At 40.8% G+C, this 18,407-nt stretch overlaps 4 protein-coding genes across 5 annotated transcripts in view; 3 read left to right on the top strand and 1 right to left on the bottom strand.

Moving 5' to 3' along the window:
• nup54 (nucleoporin 54) overlaps positions 1–3,005 on the top strand; it is a 10,672-nt gene extending 7,667 nt beyond the window's left edge. The window contains exons 6-13 of the mRNA XM_079485818.1: positions 365–552; positions 642–838; positions 1,351–1,405; positions 1,730–1,823; positions 1,901–2,008; positions 2,102–2,221; positions 2,460–2,570; positions 2,645–3,005. Coding sequence (XP_079341944.1) covers positions 365–552; positions 642–838; positions 1,351–1,405; positions 1,730–1,823; positions 1,901–2,008; positions 2,102–2,221; positions 2,460–2,570; positions 2,645–2,773 — 1,002 coding nt within the window. The 3' untranslated portion in view covers positions 2,774–3,005. The remainder of the gene's footprint in view (positions 1–364; positions 553–641; positions 839–1,350; positions 1,406–1,729; positions 1,824–1,900; positions 2,009–2,101; positions 2,222–2,459; positions 2,571–2,644) is intronic.
• Positions 915–9,617, bottom strand: ppef2b (protein phosphatase with EF-hand domain 2b). The gene is made up of 18 exons (XM_079485817.1): positions 9,548–9,617; positions 8,612–8,640; positions 8,326–8,386; positions 7,877–8,023; positions 7,650–7,704; positions 7,385–7,560; positions 7,185–7,299; positions 7,053–7,099; positions 6,804–6,970; positions 6,698–6,734; positions 6,346–6,495; positions 5,993–6,274; positions 4,822–5,007; positions 4,599–4,741; positions 4,409–4,515; positions 4,140–4,303; positions 3,763–3,850; positions 915–3,362 (listed from the first exon to the last, which is right to left on the bottom strand). Exons 3-18 carry the CDS (start codon positions 8,380–8,382, stop codon positions 3,157–3,159), a joined length of 2,127 nt encoding a protein of 708 aa, XP_079341943.1. The 5' UTR covers positions 8,383–8,386; positions 8,612–8,640; positions 9,548–9,617; the 3' UTR covers positions 915–3,156.
• Positions 9,618–9,669: 52 nt separating this feature from the next.
• LOC306911836 (uncharacterized protein) lies at positions 9,670–13,778 on the top strand. The gene is made up of 9 exons (XM_079487513.1): positions 9,670–9,875; positions 10,017–10,187; positions 10,277–10,317; positions 10,557–10,703; positions 10,793–10,926; positions 11,363–11,493; positions 11,564–11,644; positions 12,432–12,538; positions 12,825–13,778. The coding sequence occupies exons 3-9, from the start codon at positions 10,312–10,314 to the stop codon at positions 12,972–12,974; spliced, it is 756 nt and encodes a 251-aa protein (XP_079343639.1). The 5' UTR covers positions 9,670–9,875; positions 10,017–10,187; positions 10,277–10,311; the 3' UTR covers positions 12,975–13,778.
• A 120-nt stretch (positions 13,779–13,898) lies between these two features.
• On the top strand, positions 13,899–15,329 carry gsdf (gonadal somatic cell derived factor). 2 transcript variants are annotated; one of them, XM_079486026.1, is made up of 3 exons: positions 13,944–14,348; positions 14,653–14,990; positions 15,163–15,329. In XM_079486026.1, the coding sequence occupies exons 1-2, from the start codon at positions 14,111–14,113 to the stop codon at positions 14,988–14,990; spliced, it is 576 nt and encodes a 191-aa protein (XP_079342152.1). In that variant the 5' UTR covers positions 13,944–14,110; the 3' UTR covers positions 15,163–15,329. The 2 variants fall into 2 exon arrangements, with proteins under 2 accessions (XP_079342151.1, XP_079342152.1); XM_079486025.1 differs by having other exon boundaries at positions 13,899–14,348; positions 14,653–15,329.
• The last annotated feature ends 3,078 nt before the right edge of the window (positions 15,330–18,407 follow it).

The raw sequence follows: 18,407 nt of genomic DNA, 5'->3' as shown, positions 1-18,407 counted from the left end.
CAGAAGTGTGGAGTCATGTGCTACATTTACTTGATTGTACTTCATTTAATGAACACAAAGGAAATTCAATGATGGATTTGTGATGCATGAACAGAAAGCACAATAATGCCACGTGTTCCATGATTTGTGTAAATATGATTAATCATTTTTGCTTAGACGGTTACATATATGTATATGTATATACATATACATAAAAACCAGACAGATCATCTTCCTTTTTTATGACAAATTACACAGCCCACAACTCAACATTTCAATTTGACTTCTAAGTGTTCAAATATAAGATTGCCCATCTTGATTGTTTGTGCTATACTTATCACTCGTGCCTGATACCGTACTCTCTTTGTGTGTGTGTGTGTGACAGGCGGTGGGCTACAGCTGTGTTCCTGAAACGAAAGATGAAGATGGGTTAGTGGCTCTGGCTCTCAGTAAGAAGGAATCAGATGTTCGCTCTCAGCAGCAGCAGTTGGTCGAGTCTCTACATAAAGTCCTGGGAGGAAATCAAATGCTCAGCGTGAATGTGGAGGGTGTGCGAGCGTTACCTGATGACCAGTGAGACTTCCATCATCATCCTCATAAGTCACAGGGTGAGAACTTGTTTTCTGTTTGTTACAGCTGTGTGTGTGTGTGTGTGTGTGCAGGACGGAGGTGATCGTTTATTTGGTTGAGCGTTCTCCTAACGGCACGTCTAAGCGGGTTCCAGCATCGACTCTGTATAATTGCATGGAGCAGATGAATGTGAAATCTCAGCTTCAGCAGCTCGGTGTCGTAATGACCGTCAGCAGAACCGCACTGACCGCAACACAACTCAAACAACTGCTGCAGAACTCACCCGCAGGTACTCGCTCATGATATATTCTGTCCTTAAACCCAGCACACATGCCTTTCTTTAAGAAAATCCATTTGACAGCTCTGCAAGTAAAACATGATTTGACTGATTTATGACACTTTGTATGTAGTGAGGACCAGTCAAATAATAGATCACTGTGTTACAAACCAAACAAGGATGTATACATGCACATACACGCACGCACACACACACACATGTCTGGTTTATTATCTTTGTGGGGACAGTCCATAGGCGTAATGAGTTGTACACTGTACAAACTGTATATTTTATCCCCTAAACCTAAAGATCCTAGAAAACGTTTTGAACTTTTCGATCTTTTCAAAAATCATCGTTCTGTACAATTTATAAGCTTTTGTGGCCGTGAGGACCTCAGTTTTGGTCCCCACAGTGACACGGGTCCCCAGGAGTAGGTGTGCATTCAGGTTAAGGTCCCCACACACAATCTCAGAGTGTATACACACACACACATACACAGACTGAGGATGTGTTTTTGTGTGCAGGTGTGGACCCCATCATCTGGGAACAAGCTAAAGTGGACAATCCTGATCCAGAGAAGTGCGTCTGTGTTTATGTATCTTCAGTTAAGTTAAATGACCGTTGTTTACTTTTTTGGAGAATCTATTGGCAGGAATGCAATATAATATACATAACTTTACCTTCAGAGGTGGATAAAGACTGTACATAATGAATATACTTCTATCTACATACACCGGGGTCACCATGTTGTGTCAGCTGTTGTAATGCTTGGAAAGGGAGGGAGGGCGGTGGAGTGAGTCTGTTGGTTGCAATTCACAACCTCAGCGCAAGATATTACTGACTGGTCCTTTAATATTATATATATACACATGTGATAATCAGTCATGTGATGCTTCTCTTCAGGTTAATTCCAGTACCTATGGTGGGCTTTAAAGAACTCCTGCGAAGATTAAAGATTCAAGACCAGATGACCAAACAGCACCAGACTAGAGTGGACGTGAGATGCTCACACACGAAAGCTAAAGTATTGATGGTTTGTTGCTGGTTCTTATCCGTTTCTCTCTCGTTTCTCAGATCATCTCGAATGACATCAGTGAGCTTCAGGTGAATCAGGCCACAACCGCAGCCAAAATCACACAGTACAAACGCAAGCTGATGGATCTGTCACACAGAGTATTACAGGTTTAGAAGCTTTTCTTGATTTCACTTCATATCTGTTAGCTGAACGCTATCTCTGCCAGAGCCAACTCAATACCTTCAGTGGGTGTGTTTTAGGTGTTGATCAAACAGGAGGTTCAGAGGAAGAGCGGTTATGCCATTCAGCTAGATGAAGAGCATCTGAGAGTTCAGTTAGAAACAATTCAGTCTGAGCTGAACGCACCAACGCAGTTCAAGGTGTGAACACACTACAGTTTCACACTGACATCACGTTTAACACCCAAACTCTTCAGGCGTCACTGCAAACCTGAGTCATGATGAATGGTTGTATTGTGTTTGACACAGCAGTTTGGGTTCTGCTCATACAGATCAAATATATTCATGAAATACACTTAACCAAACCTAAAGCGACTTTTGCTACAGTGCAAATATCAAATGAAATGAAACCTCACACTGTTGATCTCACTGATGTTAGGGCCGGTTGAATGAGCTCATGTCTCAGATTCGAATGCAGAATCATTTTGGAGCTGTACGTTCAGAGGAGCGCTATCGAGTGGATGTCGACCTGCTGCGAGAAATCAAACAGGCAAGACATACAACCGGTGCGTGTGTGTTTGTGTGTGTGTTATAATTGTGTAACATCTGTCAGTTGTCTTTCAGCACCTGAAGCAGCAGCAGGAGGGTCTGAGTCACCTGATCTGCGTCATAAAAGATGATCTGGACGACATCAAGATGATTGAAGACCAACTGCATGATGGGATTCACACACGCAGCAGCAAACTCAGCTGATACACACACACACACACACACACACACAGAGTCTCGCGTGTGAAGGGGATGATGTAGTTCTGTCTGTTCACATCACTGAAGAACTGCTGTGCATTGTGATCAGAGAATTGTTGATTTTCTGCTGTTGTGGCACATTTCTCTTTACAGTGTCATATGATTATCATTGTTTGCCTGACAGCTGAATATTAAGCACATATGTCTCTCATTGATGAATAAAGTTTTCTTTTGTATCTATTTGAGTTTGTGTGATGAATTGAATAGAAACTTATTTTGACAGGTCATAAGGTCAGAATGCGGTTTACAATGTGTTGACTAGAGCAGTAATGAGTGATGTTGTGGGACTGTAGCTGCGATAAACGAGTGCCGTCGGACAGGTGTTGTTGTTAGTGTTTGTCTGATGGTTTCCTCTCTGCTCTAGATTGTTCCACCAGTCGAAAGGCTTCCATGAACTCATTGATGTCGATGCTTCCATCCTTGTTGAAGTCAATGCTCTCGGCCAGTTCTGAGATGGCTTTATCAGAGATGTTGGTCTGTAGGTGAGAGCTTAACAGCTTCCACGTCTGATGAAACTCCTCAAATGAGATCAGACCTAAACACATCCAATTCTGTCATCATTTACTCAACTTCGAGTTGTTCCAAATCGGTTTGTTCTGATGAACACAGAAATATATTGGGAAGAATGCTTATAACCAGACAGATATTGACCCCCATAGTAGTTATAAGCATTCTTCCCAACATCTTTCTCTGTGTTCATCAGAGCAGATTTGGAACAACTCGAAGGTCAGTAAATGATGACAGATTTTTGGGTGAAGTATCACTTTAAAACATTCTGTTTTTTTACTGTTAATCGTGATTACAAAACACACTTTGCATAATCTTTCTCTTTGTAATAAAATATTCAGCCCTTATTGTCAAGGCTCATAGGGTCACTTGTTCATATACTATATGTGCACAGAGAACAATTTGAGAAAAATAACTGATGAGATTACCTGAGTGATCCGTGTCAATCATTCTGAAGATGGTCTCTAGGTTTGAATGATGTTTGTAAAGGATCTCCAGCAGACTCGTGTTGGGAATCTGTCAATAGTGAGACACACCTCGTATGGAATTCAGTGTTTTCTTTTTCCTCCTCTCATTTTATGCAAAATTTGTGTTATTGAACCACAAGATGCCGTTGTATTATCACTCACTGTACAGCTTAATCAGAACACGGATGAAGGATTTTGTTCTGCCAGGTAACAGTTCGCCAATGTTAAATTGTGCTTATACATAATTCTGTGTTTTCATGATTTTTATATTTGTTTGATATCATTGTTTGTGTGATATGACTGTGTATGCGCTGCTTGTGAACTTGTGTCTGCATTACTTTAGCATTGAGCTGTGTTATGGACAGCTGGTTGAACCAATCGTCATAGTTCAGCATCCCATCCTGAGTGCTGGAGACCAGCTGAGATCTCAGAACCCTCCACGGGAGACTCAGATGCAGAACCGTCTCCATGGCAACTACCCAATTCCTCAAAGAGATCAGACCTTTCAAAACAGACAGGTAAGATGTGAACCAAAGCAGTGTGGAAGTCTGTTCATCTTGAAGTGTAAAATGCTTTCTGTCAGCATGATTCTTAGCTGGTTGTACACCTGTGTGCTGCAGGTCATGCTGATGAAACTCTCGCATCAGTTCAGATTTGTGTGTGAACAGCAGCATCCTCAGAGCCTGTAAGGCAGAGCGTTCCGTTCGCCCCACACTACACACACACACACACACACACACACGAGTGTTATAAACCTGACAGATCAGAAGCATGATTTCTGTGGTGTGTGTGTTCACCTCTGTCTGAGCGTCAGCTCTCGGGTTGTCTGGCTGGCCTGAAACGGTTTAAAATGAGGAATGTGGTCAGGACCCAAATGTATGTAAGCGCCTCTGTTACTGCCCACGTCATAATAATTTGAGGCTGAAAATATCGTCAGTACCTGCAAACACACGACAGAAATGATTCCACTAAAACCTCTCTGGATGAACATGAGAAATCTTCTGTCAGGTGAAATCTCACCCTGCGGTTGTGGCAGAACTCGTAACCCTCTTGTTTGCACTCGTGTGATCTGATCAGCAGCTGCAGTTTGTGTCTGTCCAGCACTTTTTGTGTGATGTCCGGCCCCCAGTAACAGCCGCCCCCTCGAACCTCATTGGGGACGCATCCGTTCTGAGCCATCGGGTCGCTCCAAAGGACATCCACTATCTGGGGAGTGACAATAGCGGTTAAATGTGTAAGCAACAAAAGAAGAGAAGAGGATCTCTCCCCGGTGTGCAGCGAGATGGGGACTGAAGCTCTATAGACTTCGGGGGTTCGGACAGCGGCCCACTTTCATTCGTGTCCCTCAAGTGTGAAACATGTTTTTTTTAAACATGTAATTTACGGACTTTCTTTATTTGGTCTGTGTGTGTTTCAAACGCTCTGGCAAAACCTCTGAGCATTTACACAATGAGTGAAATGTCAATTCTCAGTAGTGTGATTATAGGGTGTTTGTATGTGCCATATCATTCACTCTTCTCTTTTGGACGACAGATATGATAGTGGCGCATATCCCAGTGACACTGCCCGTCGTCATGTCAACGCCATCTGAAGCTAACAAGACATCACGGCACTTTATCAAAGCTAAGATTCAATGCCATGATGGCACACGTATGAACATCAAATCATATCATCAGCACTGGCTGCCTGTACCACCACAGTACATGTGTGTAAAGGCCAGCGGATTCCTTCAGATGTTAAACTGTGACAGAGAGTATCAGAAACAGAAACAAATGTGAAAGTTAGTGTTTGAATGGAGATAAACTCTGAAGGACTGGATTGGACACATCTGCTTTATGAGATGGATGGTTTCTTTAGTAACCGTAACTCGGTCCGATCAACTAAATCTCTCACATCCTTCAAAAAACTAGTTCTGTGAATACTTGACAGACAAATGACAGAGGAAAAACACTTCTCTCAAAAGGTAGTGTCTGGCTTTTGTTGAAACTAGTATCTTTGTATTAGCACCTATTGTATTATTGCTCTTTTATCACATATCACTTATTGCTCCCTAAACTCTCTGTAAGTCTCTTTGGATAAAAGCGTCTGCTAAATGACTCAATGTTAATGTAACCGCACCTACACATTCACAGTGTTGTTTTGGACTCATCGGTACTTTCTGTGTCTGTGTTGAAGTGAAGTGAACTATCACCTGCTTCCATGCGTCTGTCTGCAGAACTTTAGCAGAACCCTGTTCTGACGTCAGACTGAGACCCGCCAGACGACGTCTCTCGCTCAGTTCCTCCTCCACGGATCCAACCTCTCGTCTGGACGCAGAGTGCAGTGAATGACGCGGGAGATCGGGTCTGAGTCGTACAGCTGTACCGTAAGAGAGAGACTGAACTCTCCTCCGCCCATCTCCTCCATCATCTCTCTCTGCTTCCTCCTGCCTGACAGACGCTTCACCCCGCATGGGCCTGAACGCCGAAACAAACTGAAAACAAACAGAGTGAGCGAGCGAGCGAGCATGGAGACAGACAGAACAGATAGAGGTGGGAAAGGTACCCGCTGTCTGTCCAGTTTGGCGATCAGGTTCAGATCGGTCTTGTCTGAAATCCCTCCGTGTAGAATCAAAACTTTGTGATCTATTACCGTCACCAGCGGCAACCAGCTGAAGATCTTCTGCAGGAGTCGGAGAATCTGTTTCCCATGAACCTGTGAGGATGATATCATTACTCTTCATCTTTCATGTGATGTCAATCCTGTGTGTGTGTGTGTGTGTGTGTGGTCTTGCTTTTATATCCCTGGGACTTTAAATACACACCACTTTATGGGGACTCGTGTCACCGCAGGGACCAATCTCCCATGGAGATAATAAACCAGACGTGCATATGTGTGTGTGTGTGTGTGATCTCACCCGATATTTTCCCAGTACTTCTTTTGTGAAGCCATATCTGTAAGAAACAAACATGTTTCGACATGAACCCTAAACCTTCATCATCACGTGTTTGTGTGCATTTCACCTCAAGTTTACAATGTGATCTTCATGGTTTCCTCTGTTTAGATGAACATCATGTGGATACAGCAGCTGAAAGGCAAACAGTACCAGCAGAATCTCGATGGATTCTTTCCCTCGGTCGACAAAGTCTCCGTTAAAAACGTACGGCGTCTCCGCTGAAGGAAAACCGTTCTAGTTATGAAGAGAAAACACACAGCTGTTATTGGCCATTCTCAAAACCTAGTGCAGAATTGTGGGCGTAAAATGGACACACTTTGTAGAAGATCAACAGCAAATCTTCCAGATGTCCGTGCAGATCTCCTGGGTAAAACAAAACACAACCATATAAAACATCTAACTGACTGTGTGTGTTCGTGTGTGTGTGTTCAGGTGTGTGTGTTTTCACCGCAGATGGTGATTTCTTTGTATTTGCAGGTGGACACGTGATTGATGTTGGGCAGAAAGCGCAGGAGCATCAGTGTTTTCTCCAGCAGCCGCAGCACGTAATGAGCGTGAAGCTTCTGAAAACACATCTACAGTTACACACACACGCTGATTCTGGCAGATTCATAAACACGAACACACCAAAGCTTTTGTCGTATTTACTTGTTTGTTTTTGAAGGCCTCCACGAGCACCGTGACATTAGAGATGGTCAGTGGGAATGTAAGATGAGGTCCAGAGTAAACATCTGGAACCTCAATGTTTTTAGAAGAGAAATATCTCTCCAACTCCATCTCCTGAAATGCATCACTCTCATGAAATATGTGAGAGATCAACTTTTCTGAGAAGACACACAAAACAGCGAGACTTGGAGTTGTGCGTACTGTACGAGTAAGATCAGAGCTGAAGATGACCTTGTGAGTTTCTTACTTTGGCTGCTGGCAGGTGTGAAATGATCCATCAGACAACCAAAGAAGTTGTAAAGCTGTAAAGACAAATGCCACAGGCAGGAATAATGAGAACTAACTGAGCACGGATTCCTCCTTCACTCCAGATTCTGGGATTTGTTTCACCTGGCAGGCAGGTAAAACTTTATCAATTCGTGTCTGATCTCAGGGTTTGACTCTTGTTCATATGAGTATCAGTGTTGTCCTCACCTTGATATGATCCTGTTCTCCAGAATATTCTATAGACTGAAAGATGTTCCAGGAACAGCGGCGTCTCATCTCCAGCCGTGCCACATACTGACGGTACCAGCGCTGGATGAGAAGAGCTGCTCGCATGGCTGCAGAGAAACAGAGCGGCTGAACATCTCTTGACTTTCATCACATTCACAGATAAACCTGCGTGTGTGTGTGTGTGTGCGTGCGTGCGTGCGTGCCTCACCTGTGACCCCTGTGTGTGACGCTTCAGACACAGAGAGAAAACACATTCAATCATTCAGATTCACCGCAGCAATAATAACATTTCCTCCAACTGAGAGACAATTACCTGGAACTGAGACGACCGCCACAAAAGATATAAGAGAGAAAGACAGATGGAGAGAGACAGCTCTTTTAAATGTGAACGTTGTGTTTTATAAAGTCACTGATCTGAAGATTTACACACCTCGCTCACGTTCCATCCGCTGCTGTTTGTTTGATTTAGTGACTCTGCATCCCATTTCCCTGAACACACACACACACACTGTTTACAGCGAGCTTCACATCAATGTACACATACTCAGAGATGGCAAAAGTACACACATCCCTTACTTAAGTAGAAGTACAGATACTCATGTTTAAAAATACTCTGGTAAAAGTTGAAGTACTGACTTAATTTTTTCCTCAAGTAAAAGTAAAAAAGTATGTGCTCTAAAATATACTTAAGTAAAAAGTAGCCATTACTACTACCTGCTTTAGCCTGTATCCATGAACAACTGCTATAGAGAACACAGGCAGACAAAAGTGAGTTACATTGTTAATTATACTGAAATGCAAACAAGAGTGAAAGTATCATTATAATTCACACCTCACCTAGTTTACCAGATGACAGATTAATAGGCCTAGTGAAAATATTATAAATCATTACTGCTCAAATTGGCAACTTTCTAGATAATCCTATTCGCTGGCTTAAACAATTTGTGCTAAAGACTGAATATTAAAGTGTGTGCCAACAGCACGAACAGCACTAGCAACATCCCTTTAACAAAACTGAAAAAATTGGAGGGAAAAACTTAACAACAGATAACAGGCAAGCAACACTACATTAAGTTATTGTGTGTGTTTGCCGGTGAGTGTATGTGTGTGTGTTCTTTTTCTGGTCAAAAAAGATGCGAAGTGTGAACAATGAACAACATCTAACTAACACGCTAGCAAAATATGAATTCATGATAACATTACAGACTTAGCAAACATAGAAAATAGACTATAATTACGGAAAACATTGACTTTGCTTATGACAAGAATTTTTAACACCGACAATTTAAAACATCTCCCGAATATATGGCCATGGGTGATTAGAAATGAATCACCTAAAAACCGATAAACCAACAGGCTTCTTGTTTAAAAACAGCGCGCATGACAAAAAATAATACAGATTAAAGTAACAAGTCTGGTTTGAAAATGTAAGAAGTAGAAAGTCCAGATATTTGGTTAAAAGTATAAGAAGTGAAAGTGAAAAGTTGTGGGAAAAATAAATAGTGAAGTAAAGTACAGATACCAAAAAAAAGTATTTGTACTTCGTTACTTACCATCTCTGCACATACTATATATATATATGCAAGTAAACTATGTAAAATGCGGCAAAATAGATCCATGTGTAACATATCATTTAAAACAAGAACTCACCACATCAGTTTGTCTGCATGAGCAGCACAGAGATCATGTTTTGTCCGTGAACGTGATACGGACTGAGACTGATGGAGATATGATTAGGGTCACATGATCACGGATGGATTAGGATTAACAGTATTGCAGCTCAGATTTACCTCGGGGTCAGAGGTCATTTACTGTGTGTTCACTAGTAATCATTTTAAGGCTTTGAATTCTTTGTGTTATTGTATGTTTTGGATCAGGGTGGCTTGAATGTTGTTTGGAAACACTGTGAGGGGTAACGTCAGGTCGAGCCAGGCTGTAAACCTGGAAAAAGATAAGGAAATCATTTCCTAACACCAATGTAGGTTATCTTTTAATAACCGATGTTGTTGTTGTATCTTTATGTAGTAAGTGTAAAAAACATCATTTTTATTTCCTGATTGTTTATTAGTGAACTTGTCACACTGAAGTGATTTACTGGTATTGTACACACCCTTGGCAGGCTTGAAGTACAGCTACTGCTAACTACACATGTGGATGATGATGATGATGATGATGATGAAATATCTATAAATATCAGCTTGTGAAACTATACGACGTCTTTATTGAGCAGAAGGTGATTTGCTGAGAATGAGCTTCATTCACAGACGGCTGCTGGGATTTCTCCTGACAGGTGGGAGTCAAGGTCACACACACACACTTGATTCCTTTGATTCACAAGTTCATCCCAGGTCAAAGTAAATTTGTATCTTTGTTTTTCAGATGAGACAGAAGTGAAAAGCTGAAGGAAAGAATGAATGCAGGTGTTGGTGTAAATGAAAGTTCACATAGTTTGAAAAACTTGTCTTGACGTGTGTTTCATGTCATTTACATTCCTTTCCAGAGACGTCATTTAATCAAAGCTTTCGTTGATCATTTCTGATGCAGTTCATGGCCTTTATAGAGCATTGCTCTTCATTTTTGGTTTGGTGAATTCATTTTTTGTTCCACTGTTGTTGACATTTCTCATCTTCCTCTTTATTTGTCGTCCATGCACCTGCAGATTTGGTCTTATCATCTTTGCTACCATGTGTCCGTACAAAATGAAACGAAGAAGAATTCACTCATGTTTTCCTCAACGGAGCCTTTATTCTCTTCATTTATCTCATCTCCAGTTCAACACCCTCCGTTTGCTCGACGTGAAAACAGTGTAAAGTATTTCAAGGCCGAGCCCGGCTAACGTAGATAAAACGCAGCTTTCCCAGGCTGCAACAAACAACATTCATTCCTTCTGTCCAGTCAGAGCTTCTTCTCGTTCACGTCGAGAGAGACCAGTTTGCAGACATGTGCGTGATGCTGTGTGCCGTGGTGGTTCTTCTGGCCTTTCCTCTCGGGAACATGTTTGTTTTGCGTCCTGCTGCCGAAGCTCACAGGTAAGATCTTTCATGATGATGTCAGTATTAGTCAGGAGGTTTTAATGTCATTGAACAGCACAGTCATTGGGAGTTATGTCGAGCTTTTAACTGCTGTGAAACCTGAAGCTCAAAGCTTATTTTTGGATTCTTATGTGTTGAGCATGAAGGTGACCGGTCACTAACACATACTGTTCTTTCATTTGGGAACACACACACACACGCACACTGATCGCGTTTCCCAGACCAAACGTTTTCAGAAATCTGGATTTAACCTACAATATTTCAAACACTTTATTTGTAAACGTACCACATGTTCCAAAAACAAGCTGGTGTGTTATACAGATGTAAAAACACCTGCTTCTTCCAGTCCACTGAAAACGTGACGCATGCACATGACATCACTGTTTACCTATAAACCCTAAAGTAACAGGTGATTTCTGATGTTATTTGGCAGATGGAGAGAGGAAGTGGAAATCAGGAAAATTCTTCTGGAATCTCTGAATCTTCAGCAGGAGCCGCGTGTCTCGGTGTCTGAGATGAAACATCTGCGTGCGCAGTGGAAAGACGCCGTCTCATCCTCAGCAGGTAGATTGGGTGTAAATTCCTCCGACACTGTCTTTGCTTTACATTGATGTGTTTGTTGTTTCTTCATCAGTTAACTCAACATTCCCTGAGGGATCTGGAAACACGACACAGCAAAAGTGTTGCAAACATTCCTCGCAGATATTCATCAAGGGTGAGCGTTAAAATAATGATCCCGAAAGAAGCCTTGCATTGTGAAGACTTACTTACAATTGACATTTCATGAATTATACTGAAAAAAGTGAAATCAAACACGTCTCTCCAAACTTAAGTTTTGATATATAATTTGTTGTTTGCATTGCATTGCCGGCATTACTCTCATGAGATGATGGTTATTTTCTAGAAAGTAAACCACGTCTTAAACATCTGTTATTACATGACCAGTAGAGTTACGCATTATTGACATGTTGAGTCTGGTTTCTAGCAAATTTTCACTCTGCAATCTCACTTCGTTCGTGTGAAGTTTCATTGGAGTGCTCAAATGCACATTCAAGTTCATGATGTTTTCTGTAACGCATGTAGACGTTTTTGCTGTGATTCCAGTTATTCTTTGTGTTTGTATTTCTTTCAAATATCATTTAGACTGCAAAAAATTACTTTCAGTAGAAACGTCTAAAAGTTATTGATGAGCAAACAAATCTGCCAATCGGGTAAGAAAAAGAATCTTGAATTAAGGTTTACATTTTTCTTGGTCACTAAATTCAAGATGATTTTTCTTACCCCATTGGCAGATTTGTTTGCTTGTTTTAAGCACAAATTCACTGAAATTTCATATTTTTTTGTCTAAAAACAAGACATGTCATTTTGCTCATCAAGAAAATGCATCTTGATTCAAGAATCTTTAGATTTGTAATGGAAATCAAGACAAGAAAAAAAGTCCTTTTTTAGCAGTGAATTCATTTCACAAAAATCAGCTGCTCTCTTGTTTATGTTTGTGTCAGATTTGGGCTGGGACGGCTGGATGGTTTATCCTGAGACGTTTACCTTCACTTGGTGCAAATCATGCTGCTTGAATCACTGTTCTGAGAACACAAGTTCCCCCACACAGGTAACACCGGCAGAGCATAAATCCAATCTAGAACGTCCCTTCCAAACGCTACGTTACATTTCACACAAACATTTTGATGTGTGGTTAATGTTTCCCTAGAAATCAAATTCATGACCTTGAAGTTTCCTCCTAGCGTACGCTGGCAGTTGATCTGTCCTGTTCTCTCAGCGCACGTGTGTGCATTACGATTAAAGCTTCTACTGGAATCTGAACCTCAATGGCCTTTACTCTAGTATTTCTGCAGCATTTAGGGTGAAGCTCACCACTGCTTTTTCTCTTTTTGCAGTGCTGTGAGACCACCGCTCATGATATTCTTCCGTTCGTCTACGTGGATGACTGGAGCAGTTTGGTGGTGTCTTCTGTGAGCATGGCCCGTGAGTGTGGCTGTGACCCCGGAGAAGACACGCAGGAGCCTGAGGTCATGACCCCTTCCTAAAACCCTCCGCCCCTCTCATGGGTCACACTGACCCATGCGAACACCAGCATAGAGCTACTGAAACACAGTTATAAAAAGCTTTTTAGATTATTGGCTTGGCTGAAAACAGGATTTATTCAAATGCCTTGACATGTTATATTTGCTGCTGCTGCGGTTTGGAAGTCAGACAGAAACATTATGAATACAAACTCTTGGCTTTCGTGGGTTTTAAGGGTGTGATTGAAAGTGGAAAAATACCATTTTAGCGTTCTCAGAAGATCTAAATTCCTCATCTAGGCCAGTTTTTTTTCTCAGAAAAGCACAATGAACCTTTGTTTTACGAATTTGTTTCAAGCCCAAATCGTTTTTAACTTGAGCATTTAATGGTTGAGGTCTGACCTGATTTCATTGGCCAGCAGCTGTGTGTTGTGGCTCTGCCAAAGTCGTTCCGCCCTCTAAACACCAAATGAAAGATTCACATGGAAATAAATCCTCTGACATGGTTGATATTGCTTTTTACTAGTCTGTTTGTTATGTGGACTTGTTTCTCTGTGGGACTGGGTTTGATGGTGTTGGAACATTTTGGCTGTGTTGAAATATTTGCAATTTTTTTCCATGTTGTTTTTGTTCACCGAATCTCTTCTGTTTCATGTTTAATATAACTTTCTCATTTCTAACCTTTTAAACCTCGTAAAGCAGGAATGAGAATGGCCAGCCAACACTTTTACATGCATGATGTTGTTTTTAGTCAGTTTGTTCCACTGTGGTTTTATATCAAATGTATCAGCAGCATAACGTTTTAATAAACGAATCTTTTGTGAAGTTACCATGTGATCTCATCATTTCACCGCAAAAGCGTTTATCTTCTGATTGTGCGATCTATTCGAATGAACTCGCTTGAACTCCAAATGAAAACACATTTTCTGCTCACTGTGATCAGCTGCTAAGTACTGATTGACTGTGACCACAGGTTAAAGTGTGTAATGCTCTGTGCGTGTGCGTGCGCGTGCGCTGCGTGACGGGGGCTGTTGCGCAGTCAGTAAAAGGCTTTTTGCAGAAGCGCTCTCTGTGAACTCTGTGCGCTTCTGGATTTATCCGCCTTCTCCACAGATGGAATCGACAGATCCGCGGAGCTTCAGACCCTGAACACATTCATCATGTCACCCGTGGCTTCACTCTGGCTGCTGTGCGGATCTCTGTGTTCTCTCGTGCTCGTGCTCGTGGCTGAAGGACACAGCAGGACTGAGTGTTTGGATAAAGATAAGATTCTCACGGAATTGTCCGGAGACGTTGAGCCGCCGTCGGAGTGTGTGTTGACCTGCACTGTGCTCGCTTACAGACAGATTCTTATCAGACAACAAAAACTCACTATCCGATTCAGAGACTCAGACGCTGGTACGTATGCATCTCAGTCTTCACTGTTGTGTGTTTGACAAAAGTTAAGGAAATGTTTACTCACAATGTGCGCGTCGGTGGATCAATATAACCCCAGCGCATTGCAGTAGCGTGCATTCATTACTGCAGGCAAAACCTTTAGAGGAAGCGTGTTTTAGCTATAGTTTGTGGTAACCATGGTTTTTATGACAGTAACTATGTTTTTGTTGTTTTAAACCCTGCTTAGTTTTCGTAAGGGTATGAAGCAACACCTCATTTAATGCCGTTAGTGCGACTCGTTCATGTTTCTGTTGATTCTTTGCAGGAGACGCGGGAGAGTTTTGCTGGTTTTTCCGCAACAGGTGCAGTTCGTGGGATGAAGTATTTGTTTTACTACCCGTGAATCGATCACTTGTGAATGGAGAAACGGTGGAAATTCACACCACAGAGCCGATTCAGCGTCACACCGCTGCCTCCACACTGCCCGACGACTGCGGCCTGAGATTCGATGTCACTCCGCATCTGACACAACAACAACAACAACAGCGGCCACAACAGACTCTCTGTATTAGACTGTCGTCATTCCTGGAAAACAAGTTACAGTGTCCACCATTCCTGGGCATGGTTAAAAACAAACAGAAAAAGAGCACAACTCATTCCTGAGTAAATCCACCAAACATATGAGACACAAATTAACGTTTGTTACTTTTGTATTAATATGGAGTGAGAAGCTTCGTTCGTGTATGATTATTAGAAGAAGAAGCTTTTATAAAATACATATTTTGTGAAGTTTTATAGGATTGTATATGACTAGTGTTAAATATATCTTTATTAGATATTCAAGACCTTTTTGTCGTTGGCGCCATCTTGAGGACCTAGCGCAGCCTCTCCGTATCACAGATGAGGACTTCAGATCCGACAAATCCTGTCCAGAGATCAATAAACCATAAATGTTTGTAAAGAATTATTTTTGTTGATAATAAAAAAGATTGATAAACCATACCCACGAGTTTCCAATCTGTGCCCTCAGTAGCCTGTTGTAAATAGTACCGTTCATTTTTTTTAATCCGTACCACAAATATTTAAACTGTGATCAGGCTTTCACCATCCATTCCCACAGTTCCAACAGTTTAGCAAAACTTTAAAAAATGTAATGTCTTACATTTAAATGTCGTTATAAAATATTCTTGAATTATATTGCATTTATAGAAATTGATTATCGAAATGAGAATTTATAGAAACTAGATTCAAGATAATAATCCAATAACGAATCAAATAATTAAATAAATGCATTGAAAATTTATTTATTAATTCTCTCTTAATTGTATTTTCATAGCCAATTTCATAATCAATAAATAATAAGTGAGCTCCATGCGAGAAACATTGAAGCACAGCCCTGCATTTAGCGGTTCCCTTTCGACTGGCTTTTAGATTTTCTGCTATTTGTTATAACATTGATTAGGCTTTATTTGCAATCATATGTTATTCTCCATGCAGAAAAGTCCATGTGATATTGAAGAGAAACCCTTTAATATTGGAATAGAAAAACAACGTTTCACAAAGAACATTTACTTTACGGCTCGCGCCATTATGGCAAAAATCATAATTAGCCTATTTATTACTTTTCTTGATATAGTTGTTGATATTAGATAACATTTTACGTTGAAGTCTGTTAAAAATGTTTCATAACTTTCTGTAAAGTAAACGAATGCTGTATTTTTACATAAACAAACAAACTGGTCCTAAAATATGTCTTTACATTTTTATTGAATCAAAAGCGAGAACAGTTTATGAATTTATTTGTGGGTACAGATTTCAGAAATCAACCGAGGGAACGAATGACAAAACCGTGGCCACGGATTTGCAGGGCATGTTATTTTTCTCCAACCTCGCAGGGTCCGTACTACAGGATATCTGTGTGACGTCACACAGTGGCGGTTCTACATTGAATTGCACCCCAGGCGAGACCACCTTTGAGCGAAATAATGCAAAAGCTTTAACAAATATTTTTTTCTTTCCTCTCATATTTTTTCCATCACCAAGTCCACGAAGGGGCTCCGTAATATGGGGAGGCTGCAGCAGGCACATGTCCGGCCCATGCAGTTCTACGGACCCGTGATTGCTGTTGCGTCCAGTAGGGATATATACGGGACATCACATCCCGTCCATAGTTTTTTGTGAATTAAAAATTTAAACCTACTTTAAGATATAAAATAGACAGTGTAATCTGCACTACGGATTAAAATATCTGTATATTCACTGTGGGTATTAATACATACATTTATTGATATTAAGAAACAATTTAATCAAAGTGTTTTTGTGAATTTAAAACTATGCACGTATGATCTAGGCTACTGTCTCTCTTCTAGCTTATATTCGCCATATGTTTTCATACATATCACGCAATCTCCTGCATACAGTATTGTTGTAAATTGAATTATATCTAGATATTAAACAGATTTAGCCCATCAGACATATTGTAATCATGGACCATTAATAAAATATCTGTTGTGAGTTTCACTACTGATTGTCATACAGCTACAAAACCATGAAAAACAGTACACCCTTTCTCAAAATTGTAAGGGCCATTTAACCATCTTAGAATAAAAAGACAACTTTTTGTTAACTTGACCTGACTCATAATGATGATTCCCCTTGACTTCTTTTTAATTGTTGAAATCCACATGTCAATGCTCCTGCTCGCTGAAAAATAAGCACAAAAAAAAGTTATATAAATGATATAAACTTTACGTATTAATAATTAAATGAAGAATAACCCCTTAGCTAATCATTTAAAAATAATAAATGGAGCAACGTGGCAGGATTGGTTAACAACAATAAAATGAGCTATTGCTATACCACTCTTAGTCATATCACTTCTTTATACCTTTTGTCTGTTCTGAAAGGTCACACTGTACAGCCTCCCCGTACTGGATGCATAAGGAAAAACAGGGACGTAAACTCTCCTGGCTGTAGATCTGCCTGCTCCAAGTCTGCGGCCTCCCCTTCTCAACTCAGCCGCTGTGTTGCTCACCCGGTCATTTATAGAAGGAAGGTAACGTGGTTTACTCGGGTAAATTACCTCAAAATGAGTGTATAACCTCAACATCTCACTCTCTGAGCATCAGTGGCGGTTCTAGACAAAATTTACTAGGGGGGCCAAGGAGGGGCCAGTGTTTAACCAGAGGGGCACATTAAAAAAATTGCAACAAATGATATTAAAAGATTACAAACTTTATTTTACTTTACAATCATATAAACATTTATTTTGTACAGTAGTGCAAGAGTGAGTGCAGGTGCATAAGAGGTAGGGCCATAAAAAATAAAAAATGCATCCAGGGTACAACAATGTGCCATTTCCTATTGTGGACAGTTGAGTCCACACTTAACTTGGCATAACAATGCTGGATTATACCAGTTTGGCCTGAAGCTCCGTTTTCTGTCCCCCATCAAAGTGGTTGGGAAAATATTCAAGATGGCAGGGCAAGACTGGTACATCATTCTTGGACTTGCTGATATCTGTAGAAAGATGTACAGTAAACACACATTTAATGACGTATGCATGTATATCGACATGTATTTCAATTTATAAGCCAAGTATTTACTTAAAAAAATAAACATTAGAGTCATATTGTCACAAAAAGGAATTTACAGCAGAAAGGACCATTTTAAGGACACACAGTAGGCCAACAAGGAAATTATCATTGCACTTTTTTGCAAATACTAAAGACCTTCTTCATCACAAACCTGATGGTGCAGTACTTGATCCACATGGATCCATTTTCTGTCCCTCTGGCTGTTCCCCTCTCTGTCCCTGTATATTTTCTTCCTCCTCACCCTCTTCTTCATGCTCATCACCCTCTGGAATTTCCCTCTCTGTGTCAGAGAGCCCTTACTTTAATCACATGCTCTCTCTCCAACCTCCACTGACTCATCTGGCTCTCCCTCTTCCTGCTCCTCAACACCTTGATTTGTTTCTCTCACTTTTTTTTATTCGGGCAAAAAAGGATGCATTATGTAATATATCGCATTACATTTTGAAGTATATTCCCATATATTTTTGTTCCGTAAGGGCATTGT

This window comes from Barbatula barbatula, assembly GCF_947034865.1.
Source record: "Barbatula barbatula genome assembly, chromosome: 22".
NCBI classification, from domain to species: Eukaryota; Metazoa; Chordata; class Actinopteri; order Cypriniformes; family Nemacheilidae; genus Barbatula; species Barbatula barbatula.
The sequence above is the reverse complement of the archived record's forward strand: the minus strand, read 5'-3'. Positions and strand labels throughout refer to the sequence as shown.

Excerpts from the sequence above, each read along its gene's own strand:
- ppef2b (XM_079485817.1), bottom strand. The coding sequence starts at position 8,382 with ATGGGATGCAGAGTCACTAAATCAAACAAACAGCAGCGGATGGAACGT. Across the intron at positions 4,516-4,598 it reads GAGCTGACGCTCAGACAGAG|TGTGGGGCGAACGGAACGCT; the intron begins GTGAACACACAC and ends GTGTGTGTGTAG. Across the intron at positions 3,363-3,762 it reads GATTGACACGGATCACTCAG|GTCTGATCTCATTTGAGGAG; the intron begins GTAATCTCATCA and ends GGATGTGTTTAG.
- gsdf (XM_079486025.1), top strand. The coding sequence starts at position 14,111 with ATGTCACCCGTGGCTTCACTCTGGCTGCTGTGCGGATCTCTGTGTTCT. Across the intron at positions 14,349-14,652 it reads ATTCAGAGACTCAGACGCTG|GAGACGCGGGAGAGTTTTGC; the intron begins GTACGTATGCAT and ends GATTCTTTGCAG.
- LOC306911836 (XM_079487513.1), top strand. Across the intron at positions 10,927-11,362 it reads CCTGCTGCCGAAGCTCACAG|ATGGAGAGAGGAAGTGGAAA; the intron begins GTAAGATCTTTC and ends GTTATTTGGCAG. Across the intron at positions 11,645-12,431 it reads CTCGCAGATATTCATCAAGG|ATTTGGGCTGGGACGGCTGG; the intron begins GTGAGCGTTAAA and ends TGTTTGTGTCAG.